General features: G+C 47.2%; 1 protein-coding gene across 3 annotated transcripts; it reads left to right on the top strand.

Moving 5' to 3' along the window:
* The first annotated feature begins 255 nt into the window (after positions 1–255).
* KIF5A (kinesin family member 5A) lies at positions 256–27,174 on the top strand. 3 transcript variants are annotated; one of them, XM_036894884.2, is made up of 29 exons: positions 256–646; positions 10,006–10,093; positions 10,187–10,260; positions 10,670–10,774; positions 11,026–11,074; positions 11,481–11,536; positions 11,781–11,868; positions 12,151–12,275; positions 12,786–12,890; positions 13,046–13,194; positions 13,299–13,447; positions 13,743–13,918; positions 14,682–14,750; positions 15,123–15,329; positions 15,625–15,771; positions 16,349–16,537; positions 16,870–16,987; positions 17,352–17,416; positions 17,533–17,639; positions 18,011–18,112; positions 18,626–18,686; positions 18,934–19,005; positions 19,150–19,257; positions 21,806–22,022; positions 22,258–22,411; positions 22,734–22,816; positions 23,215–23,242; positions 23,706–23,823; positions 24,885–27,174. In XM_036894884.2, the coding sequence occupies exons 1-28, from the start codon at positions 518–520 to the stop codon at positions 23,782–23,784; spliced, it is 3,099 nt and encodes a 1,032-aa protein (XP_036750779.2). In that variant the 5' UTR covers positions 256–517; the 3' UTR covers positions 23,785–23,823; positions 24,885–27,174. The 3 variants fall into 3 exon arrangements, with proteins under 3 accessions (XP_036750779.2, XP_036750778.2, XP_036750780.2); XM_036894883.2 differs by having other exon boundaries at positions 257–646; positions 17,530–17,639; XM_036894885.2 differs by having other exon boundaries at positions 258–646; positions 17,530–17,639; positions 19,153–19,257.
* The last annotated feature ends 512 nt before the right edge of the window (positions 27,175–27,686 follow it).

The following is a 27,686-nucleotide window of genomic DNA, read 5'->3' on the forward strand; positions in this document are numbered from 1 at the left end:
CTTCCCTAGACAGGCGACGGGCCCACCTCAGACCCTATATCCCTTCCAGAGGGGTGGAGTCCGAGGGAGGTACAGACTGGCCAAGGATGTCGGGGGTGGGATGCAGTGAGTGACTTGGGTTGGGAGGCGGTAAGGGCAAAGTTCTCCGGGCGGGCTGGGGGGTGGGGAAAAGAGACAAGAAAAGGAAAGATGCTACCTCTGGGGGTGGCCGCCCGCGAACGACGCCCCGCCCGCTCCTCGACCGCCGCCCCGCCCAGGCCCGCAGCGCGGCGCTGCAGCGCAGGGGCGGAGGGGCAGAGAGCTGAGAGCTCCCGACGCGCTGGACTCCCGCATCCCGGAGCCGCAGGAGCCAGGAGCGCGCCCCAGCCCTGCTCCCTAGCCTTCGCCCGGGCGCCCCCGACAGTCTTCTCGGTATCAGAGACAAGCACCTGCCCTCCGCCTCGGCTTCAGCTGAGCGACCCTCCTCCGGAGAACCGAACATCCCTGCAGCCCGAGAAGCGCCCCAGAAGCGACCACCATGGCGGAGCCCAACAACGAATGCAGCATCAAGGTGCTCTGCCGATTTCGGCCTCTGAACCAGGCCGAGATTCTGCGGGGGGACAAGTTCATCCCCATTTTCCAAGGGGACGACAGCGTCGTTATTGGGGTGAGTGCTCCCCCCGGCCCCACGGAGAGAATTTCGGGGAGGGGGCGGAAGGCTGAATCTCCCGTGCGCTCCTGCCCCTTCCCGGCCGCTCCTCCTTCGTCCTCTTCGCCGCAGCCCCTCCTCTCCCCTGCATCAGGATGGCTGGGTGTGGCCCGGCCAGCCGGCGGTCCGGTCTCCGCAGTGGGAGGGGGCCACCTCCCCGCAAAGGGACCCAACTCCCCTCTGCTGCTCTCTGCGGCGTCTCCGCCCCATACAGCCAGTCCCTTGTGTTTCCGATGTTCTCCCTCTGCCCTAGAGAAAGCGCATATTCCCTTTGTTATTGGCTCAAATCTCTACCCCCACCTCTCAGGAAGGGAGGGGGAAGACTAGTGGATGGGTTAGATGGGAGGTGGGCAGTCCAGGCTTTCTGTGAGGTATGAATGAGAAAGGACTCTTGGACCAAGCCCTCTATCACCCCCTAAAGTAGTTACAGCCAGGACTTGGGGGGACGGCACGGGTCTGGTGAAGGGTTTTCTGAGAAAGAAATACCTTGATGCCACACCCAATTGGGGGTGGAAGGGCAGGGAACCTCGGGTGCTAAGGCAATGTCTGCCTTTTCCTCACAGGTACTGTAGGAAGAAGATTTCAGACCCTCCAAGTCTCCCTAACAAATAAAAATAACCAAGCCCAGAGCTTCTAACAAGCACTTGCTTATTTATTCTTTCCCTTGATGATCCAGAAAAGCAGCAGGCCACTTCTACCTCATCACCACAGCACTGACCCTTGGAGATCTCATTAAGAACTAATATTTGCTGCATGCTGTCACTCTGTATACATTGTTTAATGCTCTAACAACACTCTGAAGTAGGTATTAATATTTCCATTTTACAGATAAGGAAATTGAGGCCCAAAGAAGGTGAATGACTTCCTCAAGGTCACACTGCTAATTCATGGATCTGAACCTAGATCTGTGACTTCAAAGCTCCTACATTTTCCCCTGTATCACAATGCCTTTGCAGATTTTTGTGCTGGACCTTTATCTGTGATGGCTAAAAGGGAACTCTTAGGGAATTCCTCACCTACTCTTCCTTTCCAAGGTTGGTAGGGACTGTTAGATTGTGTGGTGAAAGGATCTGGGGCTGAGTCCAGAAGGACTTGAGGGGTGCTGGGCCAGGAAACTAGCTGCTTTGAGAAGGGAGGGGCACACATGAGGATATTCCTCAAGGTCAGGGGCACTTCTCACAAATTTCATCCACAGTGCTTGGCACAAGGCATTCTTATGAAAGGAATGAAAGAAAAAAGGAGAGGGAGCTGGGGCTTCTGAATCAATGTGAGTGGGGCTTTGAGTAAACAGATCTTAGGAAGAGCCTGCTTGCATGTCCTGTCCCCAGAGGCCCCAGTCTGTCACCATGTTCAGTTCTTACCCACACTGTGAAACTCAAATGGGTGCTTTTGCCTTGTGTGTGTGCTTAGGTGAGTGTGTGTTCACTCAGAGAGGACCTCTGTGTCCTCGGCGGTCCCAGAAGCGACCACCATGGCAGAGCCCAACAACAAATGCAGCATCAAACTCAGGGACCTAAGGCCTTGTGGTCTGGCCAGTGTAGCCAGGCTAAAGTAATGCCTGCATTAACCCTGGGGGCCTCCTGTTTGAGTAGCCTGGACAGCAAGCATTTGCTGTGAGAGCTGGAACTTGTGGTTCCCCTGAGACATAAAGGCTGAGAAACAGGAGGGAGGTGGTCAGGGGAAGCAAGTCCACAAAGGCTTCTACTTTTAAGCCTAGCTTCCTTGTTCAAGTTTCTCAGATAAGTCTGAACAAAGTCCTTTTGGCTCTCTGGGTCATCCTCGGGGTGGGCATGGAGCAGGGGGCATGGTTGTGGTATTGATCTGGCTGAGGAGCTAAACCAGAGAGATGCAGTGGTGGGTGGGGAGGGAGGAGTGATGAGAGGCCCGGCGTCCCTGCCAGTTCAGATGCCATCCTAGCTCCACAGCTGGTCCTTCCTCGTCTGCTTTGCCTGGTATTTGTAGGGCTGTATACCTTTATCTAGCTCTGCATCTTCCCTTGCCGTAGCCCTTCCTGTCAGTCTCTCTCTTCAGGATAAATGCTTCTGGGGGCCATTTTGTCTGAGGCAGCGTCCTTGGAACATGCCTTCCCAGGCCTTCTGTTCACTCATCTTTCAGGAGGGTGAGGGCTATAGGAGATGTGATTTTGAGGGGACCTTGCGAACAAAGAAATGAAATCTCCCACCCCATCCCTCTTTTCTCCCTTAGCTCCATTTGGGACCCAGTGTGTGGGAAACTGTCTGAGGAATTAGTGGAGGAGGCTGCCTCAGGATGGGAAGGTGAGGGAAGAGTGAAAGTGGGAGGGATTCATCACTGCAAACCCAGCCCCTGCGCCTGTCTCTAATGGCTCTCCTCTCTGCCTCTGTGACACTGCAGCAAGCTCTGGGTTTCTGAGTCCCCAGTGTTTTCTGCTTGACAAAGGGTAGGAGAGTAAGCTGGAGAGACACCTCTGTGAGCCTATCCGTCCCCCGCTCCCCTGACTTCTCCCAGGAATCTGGGGAAGGAGCTTAGCTAAAGATAATGGCCTGAGTCATAGTGGAAGGTGTCAGGGTCACTGCTGTGTGTGCTGAGTACCTTGTTTTGCTCTTTGTGTCACTGTGACTTTTTCCCTGGAACCATTTATGTGTCTCTCTGTCTTGGTCTTGGTGGGCAGTGTCCCAGACGCTGTCTGGCTGCTGCATCTATACCAGGCATGGGAGGGACGACAGTAAGGGCACACACACACTCGCTCTCCCAATTCCCTCATTCATTCAGGTGTCCACTACATTCTACCTCCCTCAGGTCTCCCAGTGGTGAAGTGGGTCCTTAAGGAGGCAGAAATTCAGGGCCATCAAGTACCTCATTTGGAAAAGCTAGACTGGGAACTGCAGGATTATTGGAGCAGAGCAGTTTTGTTTGGGGTGACCCCAGATTCCTTTGATACCTGCAGATGAGGAGCAGGTCTCCCCTTGGCTTTGGGGTAAGGGGAGTCTCACAAAGGAAAATGGAGCTGGGAGGTGATGTTCACCATGGCCAGTGTCTCTCCAGCATTACCATAGCAACAATCCCCAAGAGTGTCACTATGGAAATCAAGCCTGGTGCTCTGAAGTTCAGCCTCTTCCAAGTGCTTCACTAAGGGTTGAAAAGGTTGGTTGTCTCTGGACCCCTGATCTTAGGCCCCCTGTTAGTTTTAGTCTGCACACATAATGGGAAACCACAGAGAAGTTCTGGGAGACACAAATGGACAAGGAGAGAACAAAGAGGCTTGGGTGGGGTTAAAGAAGCACAGAGAGCCCTGGGCTCAAGACACTGAAGGGAAGGTCTCCGAAGAAGGCTATGGGAGTGCTTGGGCTGCTAAGGGCGGGACAGAAAGAGGATCTTGGGGGTGTTCCTCAAAGGTAAAGGGCCTCCCAGAGTGCTTCTAACATAACAAGTGTTCCAGTCTCTGACACTGCCCCAATATATGGGCCTTGGGTTACCTGGAGGTAGAGATGGTGAGGGAGGTTCCTCAGAGAGAATAGGTTGGTGAATTCTGAAGATGGGATTGAGGTTGGAAAAAGGGAATGATGAATGGCTTGATTTCTGTCAGGAAACATTTGGAGAAATGTCCAAATTTGAGGGATGGATCTGGGGGAGGGAAAGAAAAGCCATGCAAAGGATCTGATGCAGTGCTGGCACGTCAGTTCTTGGATCACTTTGTCACTGTGAGTCTGCAGTCAGAATGCTTTACCATGTCTATCAGTGTGACAGCAAGCTACCTTACCTTTCTGAACCTCAGTTTCTGCATCTATAAAATGGAATAATAGTAGTACCTACCTCCTAGGATTGCTGTGAGTATTAAATGCAGTAATGCATAGCTCACTGCTTAGCACAGAGACAGGCACATCATAAACTTCCAGAAAGAGTTAGATGTTACTATTTTATATATGCCATCTCCCCACAGGCTAGCCTTTCACACAACTGTGAGTGCTTAACATTATCACCTCTTATTAGTTGTCTCATCCAAACTTCCAGGTCCGTAGTATTTTCTTGTTCTCTTCCTCCATCAACATCTGTGTTTATTCAACAAATACTTATGATGAATATCCTATGGGCCAAGTATGCTGCTTGATGTTGGGGATTTAGAGGGAGTTTTGGTCTAGGTAGTGATGTGGGCTGTGGAGTAGTCTGGGTAGAGGCTTGGGAGTGAGCATCAGAAATGGCTTTTGCTAACTGTACATACACTCCCCCAGATTCTGATAAGCACCCACCCCACAACAAACTACTGTCTGACTCAAAGTAATTGTGTGCCATGAGAGATGTAAATGATGCCAGTGTTTCCCATGTGAGTAGGTTAGAGGCAGAAAAAGTAGAAAACTAATGTATAATTAATATACATTGTGTGATCAATGAGAATTAAAAGAATTTCACACTTAACAGAAATAAAAATCTTAACATAAAGAAATAAAGAACAAGGGGGCATTATGATTAGCATGTATAGTGTGTGGGGGGCACGGGGAGGGCTGTGCAACACAAAGAAGACAAATAGTGATTTTACAGAATCTTACTATGCTGATGGACAGTGACTGTGAAGGGGGGAGCCTAGTAAACAATGTTCTTCGTGTAATTGTAGATTAATGATACCAAAGAAAGAAAGAAAGAAAGAAAGAAAGAACGAGATTTGGCATTTAAGAACCCAGCTACAAGTAGGGGAGTGGTAGCAGGTCTTCTCAGAACCCCTGAAATGATATTCCATGTCTTGGACTTTCTCTGCTCACAAGATTACCAAGTGCACCCATTTTTAGCTCATGGATATCTTTTATCTTCACAGTACTGAGAATGTCACCCTTCCTCCCTCTCTGCTCTCTTCCTTCTTCCCAGCCTAGGCTGTGAAAACGGGGTTCCTCAGGCAATAATTGCCTTCTGCACTTGGAGAGCACCCTTCATTTTAAAGTATCTACAGCCTTCTCTGGAATCCTATAACTCTGTGTGTGTGTGTCTGTGTTGGTGCCCGTGTTCCCAAAAGGGAAGAAGGGCGGGGGAAGGTTGGCTTGAAAGTTACATTTAATCTGCTTTGGCTGCATGCCTGGCTTCAAGAATCATGGATAGTCATCACTGGTGAAGATCTGAGAACCATTGGCCTGAGAGAGCCATGTTTTGTTTGTTTCTGATTCTTAGCCACTGGATGGGAGAAACATTGAATTAAATTATAATTCCAGAGGTTCAGTTAAAACATAAAATACAAGAAGATATTACCACTGAGGAGAAGAGGCATCGGTGGCACTTTAAATCCATTGTAACAGTGCATGATTTTATTCTATGTAATAGGGATTTTATTCTTTGTAATGAAATGTAATGATAAACTGTTCAGTTAGAAAGGATGAAAAAGTCACAAAAGTCCTATGAATAACCCATAAATTCACTCAAATATTTAAAAAAAGATCTAGGTAGCTTTTTTTCTTTAATAATATTAAACATAATCTGATTACAATGTATTTTAATAGTTGACAAAGTTATAATCAAAGAAACTAAAAATCCCTTGAAATCCCACCACGCCAAGAAAAGCACTTAGTTATTGTATTTGTTTCCAGTGGGTTTTCTCTCCATATATACATATATTAATTTTGATAAAAGTGTATCATAAACTATATATTGTTTTATAACCTATCCTTTCACTATGACTATTTTACCATCATTAAATATTTTACATAACTTTATTTATTTTTTTAAAAGTTTAATTTTTGAACAAGTCTTACATGCACATGTGACAATTCAAATGCCATTTAAAGGTATACAATGAAAAGCAAATATATATATATTTACAGTCAAATACATATACACAAGTATGTGCTGTTTTTTTTTTTAAACAAATGGTAGCATACTATACATACTGTTCTGCACCTTGGTTTTTTTTTTTTTAACTTAACAATGAGTCTTGGGGATACTTCCACATCAGCATGTAAAGCTAGATCTCATTCTTTTTAACAACTGCATAACTTGTTGTACAGCTATGCTGTGATTTTTTTAACCAGGTCCTTATTGGTGGACATTCAGGGTTGTCTTAATCATTTGCTATTACAAACAATTGAATGACCTTGTCTGTGTATATATTTTGCATATGTGAAGTATGTCTATAGGGTACATTTTTGCAAGTGGAGGTCGTAAGGCATATGCATTAAAAAATTTAAGAGCTAGTTCCAAATTGCCTTTCGTGGAGTTGGACCCAGCTGATACATGCTCTCACCAATGTAATTCTTCCAAAATCATCAAACTACTTTGTTTTGGCCACTTTGATAAGTTAAATGGTATTTTTTAGTCTTAATGTGTATTTCTCTTTATAACAGTGACGTTGTACATCAATTCATATTTTAAGAGCCATTATAACATCATTTTATGATAGCACAGGTATAATTTACATACAGTGTGTGCACAAATCCTATGTAAACAGCTCAGTGAACTTTATGACATATTTTGGCACCCCTGTAACCACTTCAAACTGAGATCTAGAGCATTTTTATCGCCTCTGAAAATTTCCTTGTGTCCCCTTCCTGTCAGTATCACCCCCGGCAACCACTATTTTGACTTCTATCTCTACAGATAAGTTTTGTCTGTTCTTGAACTTCATATAAAGGAAATAATACAGTATGCATGTACTCTTTTGTGTGGTTTTTTCACTCAGCACATTTTTTAGATTTATCGATGTTCTATTGTAACATCACTTTAAATAGCACAAAGCATCAAAATGTGCACATATCATCATTTAACCAATTCCTTATGTTAACCAGTCCCCTAAATGTTACTCCCTTAGTTGTTTTCAATTTCTCCTTATTATAAACATTGTGATTATAAAATTCTTGTAGCTAAATATTTGCTACAAGTATTTTCACAGTGTGAATTCTTGGAAGTAGAATATCAGAGTCAATGGGTATGTACAATTCAAGACAATTGTTTCCATAAAAGTTGTTTTAATGTTCTGTCAGAAAAGAATGAGGATGCTCACTTCTAGGAAATTATACCTCACTGATCCCTTATCTACACTAGGTATTACAGTTAAGTTTTTGTTTTCCAATTTGGTAGGTAAAAAATGGTGGTGGTGTTTTAGTTTCCTTTTCTTCACAAATGTTGAACATCTTTATGTTACTGAACATTTGTGTTTCTTCTGTTGTTGGTACTTAGCTCTTGTCCATTTTTTTTGTTTACTTTTACCTATTTGTTACTAATTTATGAGAGTTCTTGATATAGTAGGAATGTTTATATCTTTGTTTAAAGAACTTCAAATTTTCTTATTTTTCTCATGTATTTTAATTTTAGGGAAGTTTTAAATCTAAAAAAGCAGAAACTCCTAAAATCCTACTGTCCAAGGATAATCACTATTGATGTGTTTTTCTAAACAAGGTACACATATATACATATACATAATATGTTTTGTTAACAGAAATGGAATCACTTCTTTTGCTTAACAGTATTTTGTGTATACCTTGTCATATCATTACATAAGTTTCTTTAACATCATCTGTAATATTTTATTTTTTACATCTAAAAGTAGTATGTTGTCCCTGTATATCATTTAAATATCACAGAAAAAAATGTAGTAAGAATAAGTTCCTGTCATTCTTTTCTCCAGTGATAATACCATTAACAGTTCTGTGTATAGTGTTCCACATCTTCTTTCTAAGGCCCCTATACCCATATGCTTTGTTAAACATATAATCACATTGTACACATTGTTTTCATTTTGTGACATAATCTATCTTGGACATGTCAAATATATGTAAACCTACCTCACTCATTTTAACAGAGGTAGAATATGGAGGGATCATAACATCTTATTGATGGATGTTTCTTGTTTTTCTTTAATACAGAGGGTTGCTATTTACATCCTTCTATACATATCCTGACGTGATTAAGCAAGTGTTTTAAAATGAATTCCTAGCACTGGAATCACTGGTACAGAGTCAAATAGTATGGATATTTAAATATTTAATAGAATTGTCCTCCAGAAAGGCTCTACCAGTTTACAGTACTCCATTGTAGTGAGTGCCTTCACAGCTTCTTTCTTGTTGTAGATTATCTTTTTTGGGCCTCAGAGGCTTTCCCCACAGAGAGACCAGTTTAATATTTCAGGTAGATTTTTTTCATAACCCAGATTTTTTTTGCAAGTCTTTTAAGTATTAAAAAATATTAATTTTCCTTTGTGCAAAGAAGTGAAAAAGAAACAAAATAATGCACCATTGTCTCATGCTCTTTCACATTAAAAGAAAAAAAGAATACTTGTACATGGTCTAAAAATGTAAACAAATCCAGGATACAAAATGAAAAATGAAAGCCTCCTTTCTTCCAGATTCTCCCCAAAGTAACCACTCTTAATATTTTTGTATAATTCCTTCTAGAAAAAATTCTATATATATGTGATACAATACTATAAATATACCCAGAGCCACATCTCCAGCTCTGGTTATTTTATAACTTCCCTTAATTAGTTAAAATGTGCCTCCCAAACTTTGGTGTTCATAGACTTAGAGGTTTACATTTCCGCTGGATAAAGACAGGCTCTGTAGCAGAACAATTCAACAGCTAAGTCATAGTCACTTTATAGTGAATGGCAGGAAAACACAACTGAGAAACTTATGATGGAGAACAAGCATAGTCTCATTTCATCTTAGCAGAGATCTTCCCTTCAATACGATCGGATAGCAAATACATTCATTCTTTGGCCTGAATTACAAAGTACTTGTAGGTCTGAGTGATTTACCTCAGTTTCTCTTTATTTAAAACTGATTCTTTAAAAGGGAGATCCACATTTCTAATTTCATATATTCTTTTTACAAAGAGTCTCTGAATGTTTCTACAACAGCTCAGCTGTTCAGTATATGTATATTTTTCATTTGCATGATAGGGAACATAGTATACCTATGTCCCTAATTTGCATCTTTCACTTAATGTATCTTGAAGATCTTTACATATTGATATGCATGGATCTGTTGAAGAAGGTATTTTTAAACTTAGAAGTAGATTTTTAATATCAACGAATTGTTCTTTCCTCTCCATAGCCTGTGGCCTTGTTGTCTTCTCCCGTTTGGTTCTCAGGGAGAGGGCCTGGGATAGTGGAGTGATAAATCATCACACACAAGCTCATAGGGAGAGACACAGTACCGCATGAACATGACTTCAAGGACACAGTACCGCATGGACATGACTCTTGGTGTCACTAGTTTTGCTCCTCTCTCCCACTCATTTTCCTCATCCCCATGCTCATACAGGGGGTTGGAGAGTGTCTGCCTTCTCAGCCTGATGAAAGGGGCCACAGCCTTTATTTTTCACCCCCTGCCTGCTGATGTCTGCCATCTTTTATCTCCACTCAGGGGAAGCCATATGTCTTTGACCGTGTATTCCCTCCAAACACGACTCAGGAGCAAGTTTATCATGCATGTGCCATGCAGATTGTCAAAGGTAATGGGTGGATTTTTAGAATGTACTTTCCAGGCTCCCCATTCCCTACCCAACTTCTCCCCACCAGTGTTCCTTCTCTGTCATTTCTTCCAGATGTCCTTGCTGGCTACAATGGCACCATTTTTGCTTATGGTCAGACATCCTCAGGGAAAACACATACCATGGAGGTGAGGGTTCTGACTTCCATGATAGTGTGGGAGTTGGCAGTGGTAATGGGAGGACAAGCAACCTCAGTGGGGGAAGATCTAGGCATCACGGTTTGCCTGGTCTAAGGATGAGCTGAGGGGCAATATTACAGTGAAAGTGGAATGGAATCCCTTCAGCATACTGCAGTTTACCCTCCTTCCCATTATTCCAGTTTTCTTCTTCTGATCTGAAAAAGCAACAGCAATGTAAGTCCCAAGAGCTACTCAGTTCTTTCCTCCTTCCACTGAAAGGTAGACATGGTGGTGACTGGCTCCCACCTTAGGATGGTCTCCTCAAGTGACCATTACCTTTGTGTCCACCTGCATACCTCTTGAGTTGTCTCAGTCTTCCTGAGCCCCAGCCTCATTCTGGGACACCCTTACTCCCCAGGGAAAGCTGCATGACCCCCAGCTGATGGGAATCATTCCTCGAATTGCCCGAGACATCTTCAACCACATCTACTCCATGGATGAGAACCTCGAGTTCCACATCAAGGTAGTTAGGGCATGACAGCTGGGTATCCTCAGATGGGGACTGTGAGGGGAAGATCTGGTATAAGCCCACTGAGATCCTGGGTGCCCCAACTTATTTTCCCCCACTGTTACCTCAGTTCTTCAACAAGATATTCTCTTCTGCCCTTCCCCTCCCACTACCATTGTTTGAGTGGATCACATTAGCTCACCATACCTGTGTCAGATCCAAGATAGGCCCTCTTTTCTTCACACTCTTCCTTTCTCCCTAACCAGGTTTCTTACTTTGAGATTTACCTGGACAAAATTCGTGACCTTCTGGATGGTGAGTGGTGTTTAACCCCAGTGGGTAGGTGTGGGTTTGAGGAGGGCAAGGGAAAGAGAGATCACATTGCCCTTAGGGTCAGGAACTGTTTAGCAAGAGGTGCAGAGGGCACACTCACTCATAGTGTGTCCCTTGCCCCCACCCACCAAGGTTTCCAAAAACTAAAGGGTCAGGAGATGAGCTTAGATGCCCAGACCTATGTATAAACAGGCTGAGATGAGCTGGACCCCTGGGGCTGGAATCCTGGAGAAGAAACTGAGTCTTCAGTGTGTGCAGGGACTTTAGGCTTCACAGGGACATCCTCCTCCCTTTTGCAATAGAAGAGGCCACTATGTGGGTGGACTACAGGGTGCGGGGTTGAGGGAGGAAGTGTTGACCTTGCTTACCCTGCACTGTCTTGATTCAGTGACCAAGACCAATCTGTCTGTGCATGAGGACAAGAACCGGGTGCCATTTGTCAAGGTGAGAGTGGGGCTAGGGGCATCCAGATGGGGTCAGTATTTTAAGCATATGGGTGTAAGAGGAGGCTATACCAGTGACACAGAAATTAGAGGTGGTTAACCTGGAGGAGTGAGACATGCCAAGGGGCTGAGGAGAGTCTGGGTGCTTGGAAAAAACACTGTCTTGAAAGGTCATTTGGCCAGTGCGCAGGTAACTCAATTTGCAGGTCGAACTTTATGGGTCACTATCCATCTGCCCCCTGCAGGGCTGTACTGAGCGCTTTGTGTCCAGCCCGGAGGAGATTTTAGATGTGATTGATGAGGGGAAATCGAATCGTCATGTGGCTGTCACCAGTGAGTGGGAATCTCAGGGGCTCTTGAATGTGTGGGACTGTCTCTCCTCTCTGCCCTCTGAGGCTAAGGGACTTGAAAGTGAGCAAGGGAAGCCTGTGTCCTCCAGAAGAGGAGGTCAGTCTTGTCTGCAAGGCCCTGTGGCCCAGGAGATGGAGTGGTAGGGCCAGTCTGGTGGGCCCCTCATGTCTCCATGGGTGGGGGCAGCAGTCGCGGAAGCTGGGTGCGGAGGGCATCAGTTCCGCCGGCACTGGCACTGCAACTGGTTTTCCTTTGCTCCTGCAGACATGAATGAACACAGCTCCCGAAGCCACAGCATCTTCCTCATCAACATTAAGCAGGAGAATATGGAGACGGAGCAGAAGCTCAGCGGGAAGCTGTATCTAGTGGACCTGGCAGGGAGCGAGAAGGTTGGGGGTCCTGTGGGTGGTGGGGTGTAGCAGAGAAGGAAGCCTGGCGGGGGGCTTTTTAAAAAATCAAATAGCTTTTTCATTGAGATACAATTCACATACCATAAAGTTCACCGTTTTAAAGTGTACAATTTAGTGGTTTTTAAAGGATGTTTGGAAGGTTGTACAACCATCACCACTAATGCCAGGACATTTTCTTCACCTGTTAACAGTTCCTCCCTCTTCTCTCCTTCCCTGGCCCCTGGCAACCACTAATCCACTTTTCATCTCTATGCATTTGCCTTTCTGGACATTTCATCTGTGTGGGATCATGTAATATGTATAATATGTAGGCAAGAGGGGGTGGCTTATGGCAGGAGAGTTTAGGGATACAGGTAGAAGAGAGCCTTCTCTGTCCTCTTTCCCTGTCTCCTCCCATCCTATTGAGCCCCCCTAAGTGGAGGAGAGTAAGGGAGAGCCTTTTACTTTGCAGCTGCTCATGACATACTCAATCCTTTAATGCCCTGACAGGTCAGCAAGACTGGAGCGGAGGGAGCTGTGCTGGACGAGGCAAAGAACATCAACAAATCCCTGTCAGCCCTGGGGAACGTGATCTCTGCGCTGGCTGAGGGCACTGTGAGCTTCCCTTAGGCCCTGGTCCACCTGTTCTCCTGATGCCACACTCTCATTATGCCCGATCATGGGCGCTCAGTCCCTAATGGGCACCACTACCCTTCCTGATTCTCCTGTTGAATTTATTTTTCTGATTCATGGTCTCCCTCTTCCCCCAGAAAAGCTATGTTCCATATCGTGACAGCAAAATGACACGGATTCTCCAGGACTCTCTGGGAGGAAACTGCCGGACAACTATGTTCATCTGCTGCTCGCCTTCCAGCTACAATGATGCAGAGACCAAGTCCACCCTGATGTTCGGACAGCGGTCGGTGGCAGGGTCCCCAGCCCTCTGCTCACACCCCTGCTGCTCTCTCCCCTGTGTCAGGCAAGCCTTCAGGGAGGGTTCATCTCTTTGTTCTCTTCACCCAGGGCAAAGACCATTAAGAACACTGCCTCAGTGAATCTGGAGTTGACTGCTGAGCAGTGGAAGAAGAAATACGAGAAGGAGAAGGAGAAGACAAAGACTCAGAAGGAGACCATTGCAAAGCTGGAGGCGGAGCTGAGCCGGTGGCGTGGCGGTTAGAGAGGGCTTGTGGGAGGTGGCAGGAGAAGGCACAGCTCAGGGAGCCAGAGAGAGCCCTGCGTGGGGTGGGCTTTAAGGGCTGGCCCATCTCCAAGAAGAGCTGTGTTTCTGGAGGGGTGCAGTAGAGTGAAGGGGAGCAGGAGCTGAGTACCCTTCTGATGCTTCACCCCTGAAAAGGTTGAAGTTCCACTTGGCAAGGGAGATGGAGGCCTGGAGGTCTTGGCCTATGGAGTGAGGGTGGGTACAGCTTCCTCTTCTCTGTCCCTCACCTTGTCCTGCCCCTTCGTCAGGGGAGAATGTACCTGAGACTGAGCGCCTGATTGGGGAGGATGCAGCCCTGGGAGCTGACCTCTGTGAGGAGACGCCTATAAATGACAATTCATCCATCGTGGTGCGCATCGCGCCAGAGGAGCGGCAGAAATACGAGGAGGAGATCCGCCGCCTCTACAAGCAGCTCGATGACAAGGTGAGACCAGCCAGGCGTGAGGAGTGAGGGATAAAAGAAGTAGATTTTGCTGCCTTTTTCTGAGTTTGAAAGGTGTAAATGCTGTTTGGAAATATGGAAGATAAACACAAATATATAGAAGAAAACTTAAATCACCTATCACGCCACCACTCAGAAATGACACTATTAGCATTTTGCTTTTCTTCATGCAGATACCATGCAATTGAGATACACTATATGTATGACTTCACATCTGACTTTTATCATTCACATCATATGAAGAGCGATTTCCTGCTTTGTTAACAGTACTTCTTAAAAATACTTTGAAATGGCTGCCTAACAGTCCGTTTATCAAAATGTAGTTAGCCATTTATTTATTACCAGGCTTCTAGTGTTTTTGCTTTTGATCATTTGGTTTTTGCATTACAAATAACTCTGAGGTGACTCTCTTTGCCTCTTGTATATAAGACTTTGCTTTGGAATGATTTGATTAGAACGCAGTGCTAGGGTAGGATTTATAGATGAAAGGATATGAACATTTAAAGGCTTTTGCCATGTATTGTCAAGGTTATACCAACTTCTGGGAAGAAAGGAATTTAAAAGTGAGGGCAGGAGTCGAGGAAAGAAGCCAAGGAAAAGACCTCTTTTCAGGATATGGGGTTTCTAAGTCAAAGCCTAAACTATCTGGATTTTTATTGGGGCCCTAGCTATACCCCAACCCCACCCCCTCCAGTCTAGAGGGGAAGGGGCAGCTTTCCTTCACTCCCCACCCTGCCTCCAACAGGATGATGAGATCAACCAGCAGAGTCAGCTTATAGAGAAGCTCAAGCATCAGATGCTGGACCAAGAAGAGGTAATGGAAAGGAGGGCAGGACACTGGAAGAGGGGGTGTGTTTTCACCCATGAAGGGATCAGGCAGACCTTTTACAATCAGTTGGAAGAAAGGGCATTCTCCTTGGGGTTAGTCACCCCCTAAAACTCTAGAATCTGGGGACTCAATTAGGGCTTTGCTTAAAGCACAGGTTTTGGAATCTAGGTGCTTCTCCACTCAGCTGCCCTATTTCTATGAAGCCTAAAGCCTCCTTCCTCTTGACTCTTGCCTTGGTCCTTGTCTCTCTCCTGGAGCCCTGCCTGGGTGGGGGGCTCAGCTTCCTCAGACCACGGGGCCACAGAGGTGGCCACTGGTGGCAGACTCCCTCACATACGCCTTGCCTCTCCCTTGAAGCTGCTGGTATCCACTCGAGGAGACAATGAGAAGGTCCAGCGGGAGCTAAGCCACCTGCAGTCAGAGAACGATGCTGCTAAAGATGAGGTGAAGGAAGTGCTGCAGGCCCTGGAGGAGCTGGCTGTAAACTACGACCAGAAGTCCCAGGAAGTGGAGGAAAAGAGCCAGCAGAACCAGCTTCTGGTGGATGAGCTATCTCAGAAGGTGGTGAGTGGCCACTCAGCGTCCAAGAGCTCCCTGTCTTCGAATGTCAGCCATGTCTGAAGGGGCCTCTGCTTCCCGAAGGGGCTGCATCATGTTTGCGGCTTTGCACTGCTGTTCAGTATGTGTGAGATCTTCCCCCATCCTGTCACTGCCCTTTGCCCTCCTGACCCCTCTCTCTTCCAGCAGCTTCTATAGGGCTTATAGCAGTACTCAAGGTCATGCACAAAGGGAGAGGCCTCTGCCTGGGCTGGGGAGGGCAGGAAGGTGGTAATGGGATGACCCAAGGGGCTGTCCGCAGGCCACCATGCTGTCTCTGGAGTCTGAGCTGCAGCGGCTACAGGAGGTCAGTGGACACCAGCGAAAACGAATTGCTGAGGTGCTGAATGGACTGATGAAGGACCTGAGTGAGTTCAGTGTCATCGTGGGCAACGGGGAGATTAAGCTGGTGAGTGGAGAAGAAATCTTGTTCCGGTGGTTCTTGTTCTGGGCACGGATAGGAGATGCAAGGCAGGACAATCCAGGCCCTCAGGGAGACTGAGAGGGGTGGGCCAAAGATCTGGGAAACAAGCCTTCAAACTAGACAGGAAAACAAGCGGTATTTTGTATAGACTCAACTGAAAATATACCTCCCAAAGGATGCTGAGTAAGGAAGCAGTGGAGATATGCATTAGCAGGATTTGGAGGTGGGCGCAATCAGGAATGATATATGCACATCTATAGGCTGGCAGTGACCCATCTGGCTGATCAAGCAGATCAGTTTGACTACAAAAGAAAATCGTATTGCTGTCAAATAGAAGAGGGTGACTGTTGGAATTGCACTGTTCAGCGCACATTAGAGGGATTTAGTGTCAAATGCCAGCTGATAGCTGCCAGAAGTTGTTGAGAAAAATACAGTTGTTGTTCCTAAGTTGCCGTGTATGTGTGTGTGTTGGGTGTGGGGTTGGGGTAGGCTGAGTGGAAGGGAGTGGATACGGGCTCCCTGAAGCAGAGAAATATCTGTTCCCTCCTTTCCCTGCCCACAGCCGGTGGAAATCAGTGGCGCCATCGAGGAGGAGTTCACTGTGGCCCGACTCTACATCAGCAAAATCAAATCAGAAGTCAAGTCTGTGGTCAAGCGGTGCCGGCAACTAGAGAACCTCCAGGTTGAATGTCATCGCAAGATGGAAGTGACCGGGCGTGAGCTCTCATCCTGCCAGCTCCTTATCTCCCAGGTGAGTGCTGTGGGGAGAGAGGGTGACTCTGCTTATAGGGTAAATTTCCTTTTGCCCATGTTTATGTCAAGGGTCTCGGGTCAGCTGAATTCCAGGGCAGAAGAGCTGGGGGGAGCAGGGGAGAGGCCAGACTAGAGCAGTGGAGATTCAAGGGGTACTGCCCTCTGAGCTCATGGGACCTAAAGAGGTATGACCCCTGACCCCTGCCTCTTCAGGTAGGCAGAGCAAGAAGGGAGGCCTGGGAGGAGAGCTGGAGTTTGCAGAAGCCTGTGCTTCCTGGAGTGTGTCCTTCATGCCAGTGTGCTTCCTCTTACCGCCCCTTCCCCCACCAGCACGAGGCCAAGATTCGCTCACTGACGGAGTACATGCAGGGTGTGGAGCTAAAGAAGCGGCACTTGGAAGAGTGCTACGACTCCCTGAGTGAGGAGCTGGCCAGGCTCCAGGCCCAGGGTGAGGCCTTCTTAAACCTCCAAGGCACCGTCCTGGGACCTGAGACCCCAGAGCAGGCAGGGAGGGAAAGCTCAGACATCAGAAGAAACACCACAGCACACTCACCCAGTGCACTGGACTGAAATGCAGGCCAGCTTTGGGCTCTTCAGCAGACTTTTGCATATAGCTTATTATGCATGAACCATAAACCCTCTGCTGTTCTGTCCCTGCTATGTCAAATTGGCCAGTTCCAACCCAGAAGAACATCCCTGAGGGCCCTTTCTGGGAAGATGTCCCCTGCCCTGCCTGGAGCTCTGGTCACAAGATTTAAGTTCTTTCTAGAGGAGATAGGCATGATATAAGCTGTCTTCCCTCTTTCCCTAAGAAACTGTGAATGAAGTGGCCCTGAAGGACAAGGAGCCAGACACACAGGATGCCGATGAAGTGAAGGTGAGTGGGGAAGGTGTGGGGATGACTGGAGTGTGGCCAGGGCCTGCTGCACTGGCCCTCAGTGAGCTGGTGTCTGGGAGCCTGGTTCTGAGCTTGGGGTGGGTTGTTGGCAGAAGGCCCTGGAGCTGCAGATGGAGAGTCACCGGGAGGCCCACCACCGGCAGCTGGCCCGGCTCCGGGACGAGATCAATGAGAAGCAAAAGACCATCGATGAGCTCAAAGAGTAAGCATCCTAAGGTGGCTCCAGCCCCTGTTCTCACCTCGCTGCACCCACACACATGCTCCTTCTTGGCCCAGGATCCAGTTCTTTCACTGCCATGTGTCACTTCCTCAACAAGACAGGACCTTGCAGCCTAACCGCAGGAGGTACAGGGAGTAAGGACTAGTTCCTATCCTTGAGGCTCCAGGATGAGATAGATCAGGGTTCCTTACTCTGCCATGGAAACAGTGGCCCAAGTCTGCCTCTGGTATCCGATGGGAAATCTGGGTCCTAATTGGGCTCAAGTGTACAGGAAGGAGAGTGTTTGAGGAGTGGGTCTTCCCTTTCCTCATGTTTTCTTTGTCTTCACTCCCATACCTGCTTGCCTTCCACAGCCTGAACCAGAAGCTCCAGTTAGAGCTAGAGAAGCTTCAGGCTGACCATGAGAAGCTGAAGAACGAGGAACATGAGAAGAGCATCAAACTGCAGGAGCTGACGTGAGTGACAGGCTGCCTGCAAACCTGGGGCCACACAGGCTCAGACACACCCGCAGGGCAGGATGCAAGGTCGCCGTGAATATGGTGACCACAGGAAGCAAGTGCATCAAAAGACTAATATGACAGGGTCGGGGAGGAAAAAGACAGGGCCTTCCAGAAATGACCTCTGTTGAATATTAGCTGACACAGAACAATGTCTGTGATGGTCTCTTAAGTGTAAAAAGCAGGTTACAAACTGGTGTGAATGATAAGATCCCATAACATTTCTGTGGGGTATACATGCCTAGAAGAAAGTGTCTGGCAAGATGGACACCAGAATGTTGATGGTTTGACTGTAGTGGTAGATTCACGGGCTTTTTGTGAAGCTCATCTTTTGTTTTCTAATTTCTGCATAGTGAACATGAGTAACTTGTACAGTAAATAATAGTAAAATACAGTTCAAAGGAATGGAGAGGGAGGAGACAGGGTGGAAGGAGAGTCCTGAGGGAGTCTTCTGTTTTCCTCTTCCTCCAGATTTCTGTACGAGCGACATGAACAGTCCAAGCAGGACCTCAAGGGCCTGGAGGAAACAGTTGTGAGTGGTTTCCTTCTGTACCAAGTTAACAGGGCGTGGGGGTACTTCATTTATTCCCTCCACCCCTGATGTCTTCCTACCCTGATTCCCCCTGCCCTTATACAAAACCAGTCTGTGCCATAATCAGGACTCATCCTTTTCCAAAGGATAAATGACTTATTTGACTAGGTAGACAGACAGTTCTAGTAATTTCAGCGCCAGAAGGCTGACCTGGCATTTGCCCCCAATTTTCCATCATTCTTTCCAGGCCCGGGAACTCCAGACCCTGCACAACCTTCGCAAACTGTTCGTTCAAGACGTCACGACTCGAGTCAAGAAAGTGAGTGCCATCTCAGGGTCTTCTCAGCCCCCGATTCTCCTGTCCTCAGGTCTCTCCAGTGGCCTTCAGTGGGTCTGGCTTGGCCCGGTCTCAGTCGGCCCTGTTTGGCCTCGGGACAGCCACATCTTTCCCTGTGTCTTTAAGCAGAGTGCAGAAATGGAGCCCGAGGACAGTGGGGGGATTCACTCCCAAAAGCAGAAGATTTCCTTTCTTGAGAACAACCTGGAACAGCTTACAAAGGTTCACAAACAGGTACAAGTATGGGATGGTGGAGAAGAGAACTCTTGAGGCCAGATGCTTAGCCTTCGGGGGCCCCTTGAATTTAGGGAAGTCAGCTTCCTCTTTCCTTTTACCTTTCCTCTTGATCCCTTCCTTATGCCACCTTGGGTTCCACTTTTACCTTGTTTGTTCCATGCCTGTTCCCCTTTTTCAGAGTTCCCAGCCTGCCTCTGCTCAGCATGAAATGCCCCAGGCCTGTGGAGTTGGAGGGAGAGGTTGAAACTGATGGAGGTTTCAGAGGCATGGAGCTGTAGCTGTGCACCAGGAACACCAGTCAGACTTGAGCCAGGGTTAGGAAGCAGTGGGACAAGAAGCGGCCAGGGACGTTAGGCTTTCTTTGATGAGGATTATTCCACCTGCCTAGGCCTGGGGCAGGCATGCATGGAAATTAAATTATGCCCTCCCGATGGCCCAGCCCTGCCCTGGTCGGGGCCGCCAACACTCCTGCGTATTGAGTTGCTGCTTCTCTGTCCCCTTCTTGCTGCTGAGGTTCCTTAATGAATGACTGGGTTTCAAGGGTAGGGGGTGGGGAGGTGGAGGGGCAGTCCAAAGGAGTCAGAACAGGAGATGTTTGGTGAGTATAAAGCAGGAGCGCCCTCACTAGTGCCAAATATCTGAGCCTTGAAGACAGGTGCAGCAGTCTTGTCAGCTGGCTCTTTGAACTGGTTCATAAAATAAACCCTAACCTACACTTCATTCCCTTCCTTTCAAATTCACCTTAAAATATGATTTGAACTCATATTCTTGCTAAACTAGAGCTTAAGTTTCTTTTCTCCCCAGTTCAATGCCCAGCAGAGATAGTAAATACTTGGCACAACTTGGTTTTTTCTCTTTATAATGAAAAAAAAAAAATTCCAGAACTATGGCCCAGTGATAGTCTGCAGAGTTTACTTATTTTATTTGGGCTGAAGAGGGCTTTATTACCATCTTTTCCCCTGTGCTTATTATAAAACAGTGTAACAATGTAATAACATTAAGAAAAGTTGAAAGCCAGGGAAGAAACAGTTATAATCAATTGCCATTCTACTTTCATTTCTGTGTGGTCACTTTCCTTCTGTGTTCAAATGCGCAACATCTTGCTTTTTCCCCCATTATTTTTTTGTGGTAAAATACACATAAAAGTTAGCACCTTAATTATTTCTAAGCATACAGTTCAGTGTTATTAGATACATTTGTAATGTACAACATCGCCATCATCCATTATCCCATAATTCTCATCTGGTAAGGCTGCGTCTCTTTACCCATGAATCACTATCTCCCCATTCCCTCCTTCCCCCAGGCCCTGGCAATCCCATTCTAATTTCTGTCTCTGTGATTTTGACTACTTTAAATACCTCAGATAAGTGGAATTGTACATTATTTGTCCTTTTGTAATGGGTTTGTTTCACTTAGCCCGATGTCCTCTAGGTTCATCAATATTGTGGCATATGTCAGGAAACTGTAAGCTGTTTCCTCTTCCCTTGTTGAAGCCTCTGCCTCTTTGATTCTAAGTCCCAAAGACCAAAAAGTACTCACCTGTAGGATGGAGGACTCCTCATAATTTCCTATCTCAGCAGACACAAAACTAGAAAGAGAAATGAGAGAGATGTAGAAACTTCTCAGTTAATAAAATCTTAACAGCCAGGGCTACAACTCTATTACTAATTAAGCTAGGTTATTGTCATAGAAAACCAGTGTTTATAATCTGTAAATTGTCCAAAATTAAAGGGGCATGGGAGCGTTTCCGCTCTACCCTTTCTCCCAGTATTCCTTGTGACACTGATTTGCCTGGTATCTTTCAAGTCTGGCTCCTTTTGCAGTCGAGGTACCCCTAGACGTTGAGTGAAACCCTGTGAAAAGATCAGGAAGGCTTTTCTGACTGTAGGGTGGTTGCTACCCTTCTCTAGCTTAATTTAAATGGGGAGGACAGCCCAGGAAATCCTTGAATATGCAGGCAATGAGCACAAATGTTTGTGAGAACGCAACATTTTCTTTCCTTCTTATGGATGCCCTGACTGTGAGTGTGGGTGGGGGCAGAGGCGGGGGCTTCTATATTCCAGCTTCGGCTCTTGCTCCGCACTGCACCTAACTGGCACTCAGTACCACAGCCTCCCTCCAGCCCGCTGCTGTGCTCCTGCCCACAAGGCCACCTCGGTGTGGGGGTGCCTCATCTGCATGGCTGCCCTAGGGCTCTTGGTTTGACACAAGCTGTGAGACGTTGGAGAGTCTAGGCCAGAAGAAGACTGGGACAGGGCACTGTAATAAGGCTTTGGGGCTACTGTGGAGTCAGCACATTTTGCTACACAGGAAATGATGTGACTTTTTAATGCCTGGCTACTGTTCCCTCACGGAGAAGGAAAGAACTGGCCAGAGGAGCAATTAGGAAAAGGGAATGAGGCCTCAAGAAAACAGCATGGTCTCTGTATTCCCTGACTTGGTTTTTCTTTGTTCTCTCTCCCCACCCCATACTCCCACACTCCGCTGGCTCTTTCTCCGGTTGCTCTCGTTTTCTTGGCCTCTTCCCTTGGGCTTCCCCCACAAGCTGGTACGTGACAATGCAGATCTGCGTTGTGAGCTTCCTAAATTGGAAAAACGACTTAGGGCTACGGCTGAGAGAGTTAAGGCCCTGGAGGGTGCACTGAAGGAGGCCAAGGAGGGTGCCATGAAGGACAAGCGCCGGTACCAGCAGGAGGTGGACCGCATCAAGGAGGCTGTGCGGTACAAGAGCTCGGGCAAGCGGGGCCATTCTGCCCAGATTGGTGAGTGGGGAGTGGCTGGCAGCAGGCAGGGTGGGATTACCACCTGGGGGAGTTCAGCAAGCTCCTGAGTGCCAAGCAACTAGACTACTGGTTCTTAACCCGCCTCCCCATTCACCTCACCCTACCACCACCGCAGGAAAATATGTAAGCAACTCAGTTCAGCTCCAGCTAACTGACCTCAGGGACCAGGGTAACAAATAACCTCCTCAGGGTTGGTTTCCTTTCTTTACCACAGCCAAACCTGTCCGGCCTGGCCACTACCCAGCGTCCTCACCCACCAACCCCTATGGCACCCGGAGTCCTGAGTGCATCAGTTACACCAACAGCCTCTTCCAGAACTACCAGAATTTGTACCTGCAGGCTGCACCAAGCTCTACCCCAGATATGTAGTGAGTGGCCATGGGCATGGGCTGTGGTCCCATCCCAACCCAAGGCTCTCTGCTCTCTGTAAAACATACGGTTAGGTCACTTATTGGGTGAGACTTATTTCTTTTCCTAAGTGGCTTCATTTCTAACCCTTTCTCAATTCACACCTATGACTAAAAGATGGGCATCTGTCCTCCCAGCCTGTAACCCACGTTTGTTAACAGTCTTGTATTCTCTGGGGATGGGAGGGTATATGGCTCCATGCCTGAGGGCAAGCATGGATTAGTGGTCCTCAGAATAGTGGAGGTGGGTGCCCAAGGCTGCCTCTCTCTCTGCTCCATCCAGTTTTGCAAACTCCTGTACCAGCAGTGGGGCCACATCTTCTGGCGGCCCCTTGGCTTCCTATCAGAAGGCCAACATGGACAATGGTAAGTGAAGATGACGGGGAGCCAGCCCTGGGATCCCATGGGAGGTTTGAAAAGTATAAGCAAAGTAAGTGACCTGTATGTACAACTTGAACACCACCCATCCCTTCAGGGTTATGGACTTTTAGAAATAGATCCCTCCTGTTCCCATGCCTGTCCCCACCCTTCCCTTCATTTCCCCTCCTCCTGTCCTGCATGTGGGGCTAGGGATGCTGCTTCTCAAACAACCACGTGGCTTGGGGTAGCTGAAGATAGAGTGCCGTAGACCCACGCAGCAGCTGTGCTCCGAGAAGTTGTCCTTTTCTATAAGGGGTAAGGGTGAGAGAGGGTTTGAGGAGACTGTTTCTAACGCCATCTTTTTTCTTCTTCTAAACCTGTGTTCTCAACAATGATCTCTTCAGGAAATGCCACAGATATCAATGACAATAGGTACATCCATCTCCACAACTTGGGTTGTCTGGGTGGTACCAGAAGAGACTCAAATTTCCCTCCTGCCCTGCTTAAAGTTCCCTGGAGCCTTCCGGGGAAGGAGGAGAACATGAAAACCATTCCTGCTGTCACTGTGTTGTCCAGGAGGTCTAGTAATTCCCCTGCCTCAGTGCTGCACCCGTCCCCTCCAATCCCTTCTGTGGCTTCTCTGCAGAACTGGTTCTGGGGGTTGGGGGAAATGCCACAAACCTCCGCTGACCTGGGTTTCTCTTCGTACCCTTGGGAATTTTGTGACCTTGGACAAGTCAGCTGCTTGTCTCTGGCCTTGGTTTTTTTCCCTGTACTCCTGTACAATGTGAATAGTTCCTGCCCCTCATCATCACGCAGGAAAAGAGCAAAGTGGCGGCAGGCTCTCCCTATGTGGAGCTGAGGCACTGTGACTGTGCTGGCTCTCTTCCCCCAGGAGTGACCTGCCGTGTGGCTATGAGGCTGAGGACCAGGCCAAGCTTTTCCCTCTCCACCAAGAGACGGCTGCCAGCTAATCTCCCGTGCAGAGGACTGCTGTGCACCTGCACTTTCAGGTAGCTTCAAGCCGCGTCCTCTGACCAGCCTCAGGTTGCCCCCTTTCTTGCCCTCAGCCTCTTTGTTTCTCCCACTGTTTTATCATCTCAAAACTTTTACTGCATAGTTGTCCCGCTACGCCTGCTCTCCCTGCCAGGGTCTGCATTCCTGCCAGCCCATGTCCTCTGGACACAGACCTCCCCCTGCCCCATTATTTCTTCTTTGGCCATAGTAGTAAGCACAGTACTGCCTTTCTGCCACTAGGGGTCACTGCCACCTGTCAAAAGAAGTGAGCGAGGGTGGTGTCAATCTAGAGCCATACACGGGTCACAGAATGTAGAGGATACCTGGGGACCTTGGAGGATCATCCCAACCCTCCCTCTGCCTCCACTCTAAAGTAATTGTAGAAGGATAGGTATTTCCTGAACTAGGATATCTCCCGGCAAGGGGATGTTTTATTTCTGCACCTGGATCCTATACTCTCCATATCAGTGTGTCAGCAGTCAGCTTTATAACATATCCCAGGAGGCCTAAATTTCTGTCCCTCTAGCTGCCTTGTTAGCACTCCCCTCCCATCTTGCTCAGTGGAGGAGGACAACATCTGTGTCCCCACCACCAAGGCCCCTCGTCTCCACCTCTGTCCCCAGTCTTTTCCTCTAGCGGCACAGGCACCTTCCTAGTCCTTGGGTATCATCTGCATGGTTGCTTGACAGACCAGAACCGGGCCCTGGGACCCTGTTTTTTGGCCACGTTGGATCCTTGGAGAACTAGAAATGAGAGAACATGGCCAGTCTCTCACTGGTCTGTGCCTAAGCCAAGCCCTCTCTAGGGGTTTTTCAGGGTGTTGGGCTAGGCACATACAGGCAGAAAGACAGGCACAAGAAGCCAAGAAGGAGGGATGGGTAAAGAAGACTTAGGGAAAGTGTAGGATGGAGGAGCAGAGGCTGGAAGGGTGGCGTCCGGTGGTTGCTCTTAAAGGAACAGGGCTGTAAACCAAAGTTGGCACAAGTGGCACCCTGTTACTGTTCAGTGGCTAGACTGCAGGGGGGTTCCTCACAACCTGTTTCTCTTTTTTCCCCAGTTTCTAAGAGGGACTGAGGCCTCTTCTCTCAGCATGCTGCAAACCTGTGGTCTCTGATACTAACTCCCCCTGACCCTTGTTGAACGTACTGTTTGATGTCTTCTTGTCCTCTGTATTTCATTGTATTCTGAACCTATATATCAGAAGCTGCTGCTATGTCTCTCTCTTCTCTCTGTCTTATTCTCTAAATATCTGAAGATGTATTTAGCAATTTCTAAGCATAGTATTCCCTCCTCATTTGGGGAAATAGGAGGAGGGTGAGTGTTTCTTCTTTCTCTCATACACGTGTCTTCACACTGAGTGGTGTTAGTCACGGAGATGATAAAAGGGAAAACGGGAGCAAGAGGGCTGTGATCCTTCTCATTCACACACTCACACACACACACATGCACACACACACAGAGCCTTAAGCAGAAGCATGTCTTAGCATCATAAGAAGATACAGAAATAGACTCTTCCTCCCTCCTCTTTCACACACAACACAGAGTTGGGTAAAATGGGAGGACTGCTAAATTATACTAGAATTTTCTTTATATACCCCTCACCCAAACTGGGGGATTCCAGGTGTGTCCCTCTGCCCTCCATAGTCTGCCTTTTGCCTCTCTCTTCCTGTTCCCCCTGGATGACTGAGAACCTGGATTGTTCAAGGGACCATTTCCTTTCCTCATCAATATGCCTTTTGATATTCTGTACCCCCGAGCTCATGACCAGAACCTAGAGCTGCCTTAGAATATTTGGAAAAATTGAGGAGGCAGATCCTTCCAACAGTCTGTCAGATGGTTGCTCATCTGTCCATGGTGATAGTTACTAGGCAAATGTGGTCAAATGAAAGCTTCTTTGGGTGTGGGGTGAACAAGCTGAGAAATTCCTAAGTTTTTCTGACACAGTGATGAGCTGGATCCCTTTCTTTGTCCTATATTGGGTTGCATGTTCTTCTCATTTTCACCTTTCGGTTTGGGGCTTCCAGTTCATTAGCAAAATATCTATCTCAAGATACCTCCTTTCAAGCTAAAGCCTGGCTTTTCCCAAATATACATTTAAAAAAATTTTGAACTCCTTCCATAATGTCCCTATCTGGCATTAAGTGCACTTTAAAGACAGGGCAGTGAAGATTTTTCAGAGATGGAGGAACCCACAGGCTTCCCCAGGGGGGCTCCTCTCCCAGCACCCCTCACCCCATGTAATTGATGGGACTATTGTTTTGGTTTTAGACATCCCTTCCTTCCAAATGGTGCTAAGGTGGTTTTCCAGGTAACTGCAGGGATGGAGAGTGGAGGTCACAAGCCAGCAAAGTCAAGAAGGAAAGACTGGGCCAGATACCCAGTCTTATCCAAGATGGAAGAACAGGATCCCTCAGCAGCAGGGTAACCATCACCTAGCTTCCAAGTCTGGAAGGAAAGCTCATTGTGTCAGCTGGTAAACACAGGCTGTATTGGCCCATGACTCCTTCAAGGGAAAAAGTTCCTTCTCCCTTTACCTGTTGGGCCCCTTTTAGCAATTAAAGAGAAATACAGGGAAAAACATACCTGAAGGGGTGTGTGCGCTGATATTCCAAGGCGGTGATAGTCAAATATTTTTCAAAATAAATCTTACACAGAACCCTGATATATATAAATAATCACTTAAAGTGACCTGGGCGGTTTGCATTTTCTTTATTTGGTGGAAAATGCTCCATTATTTGAGGAACCTTTGAACAGTCCTAAGAGTTCAGAACCTGTGGGTTCCGGAGAGCAGTTTGAAAACCACTGCCCCAAGGAAAGGCATTCAATCCCACTGCCCCTGCCCCAAGCCCACTACTCCTACTGAAATGGGGAATGGTGGGTAGCCTAACCAGACCATCTTCAGACCCAGTCAGAGAGGAAGACAGATACCTGTGCCGCTGTAGACTTGTGCTAATATTTGCCAGCAGGGCACCTAAGAATGCAGTGGGCTTTATGTAATCTTGCCACCAAATGATTCTTTTAAAACACATAAGAAAATGTGAAGGTGTAGGGCAGATGAGGAGAGAGGTGACAGAAGGAACAGCCTTCTCTTCAGCAAGATGTAAGGGAAATATAATTCACTTACATAAATAAGAACGCACACACAGAGCTGTTACCAGATGCTTCACTCCTCTTCCCCCATCCCCACCCCTCACCAAGGCCCTTTCAGAGCCAGGGGCACCTGGCCTGCCCACTCACATCTGCCAAAATGTTGCATGCCAGCGTGGAAGACAAACCAAACTGCACAAACCCCAGTGTGTATTTATTTGGTGTATATAAATACCTTTAAAATAAAATAAATTAAATGATGACTCTGTGGTGGTGTAAATCTTTGTTCCCTTTCCTATCTCACTCGCTTCGCTGCATCTGACGTGTGGTATATATCCTTCCAGATGTTTTCTCTGTATTCACACATAGGGTTTTTTTCCCCCAATGACAATATATCATGAAGATCTTTTCATGTCAATATATGTAGATTTAGCTCATTAAAATATGTAATTTTGATATCCTGTTCTCTTCATTATTTCCCCTCACTATCACCTCTGTTCTGGCATCAGTTCTGTCCTTCTCCAGTGTGGCTCCAGCTCTCTCTTGCTAACAGCTTAATTCTCTTAGCCCACCATCATCTACCACAATCACCTATCTAACCCCCATTTTAGGGCATACCCCTACCTGTCTTCTCTGCTCATACCTCACAACTTCTGAGAGGAATGAAGAAAAATGCACAACCCAAGCATGGGCAACTAAAAACAAAGGCTACAAAACTAACTGGATCTTTGCTTAAGGTTTCTTCTGTGTACCCCTGTTCAGTTTCCTATTC

The sequence above is a fragment of the Manis pentadactyla genome, chromosome 10 (assembly GCF_030020395.1).
Source record: "Manis pentadactyla isolate mManPen7 chromosome 10, mManPen7.hap1, whole genome shotgun sequence".
NCBI lineage: Eukaryota > Metazoa > Chordata > Mammalia > Pholidota > Manidae > Manis > Manis pentadactyla.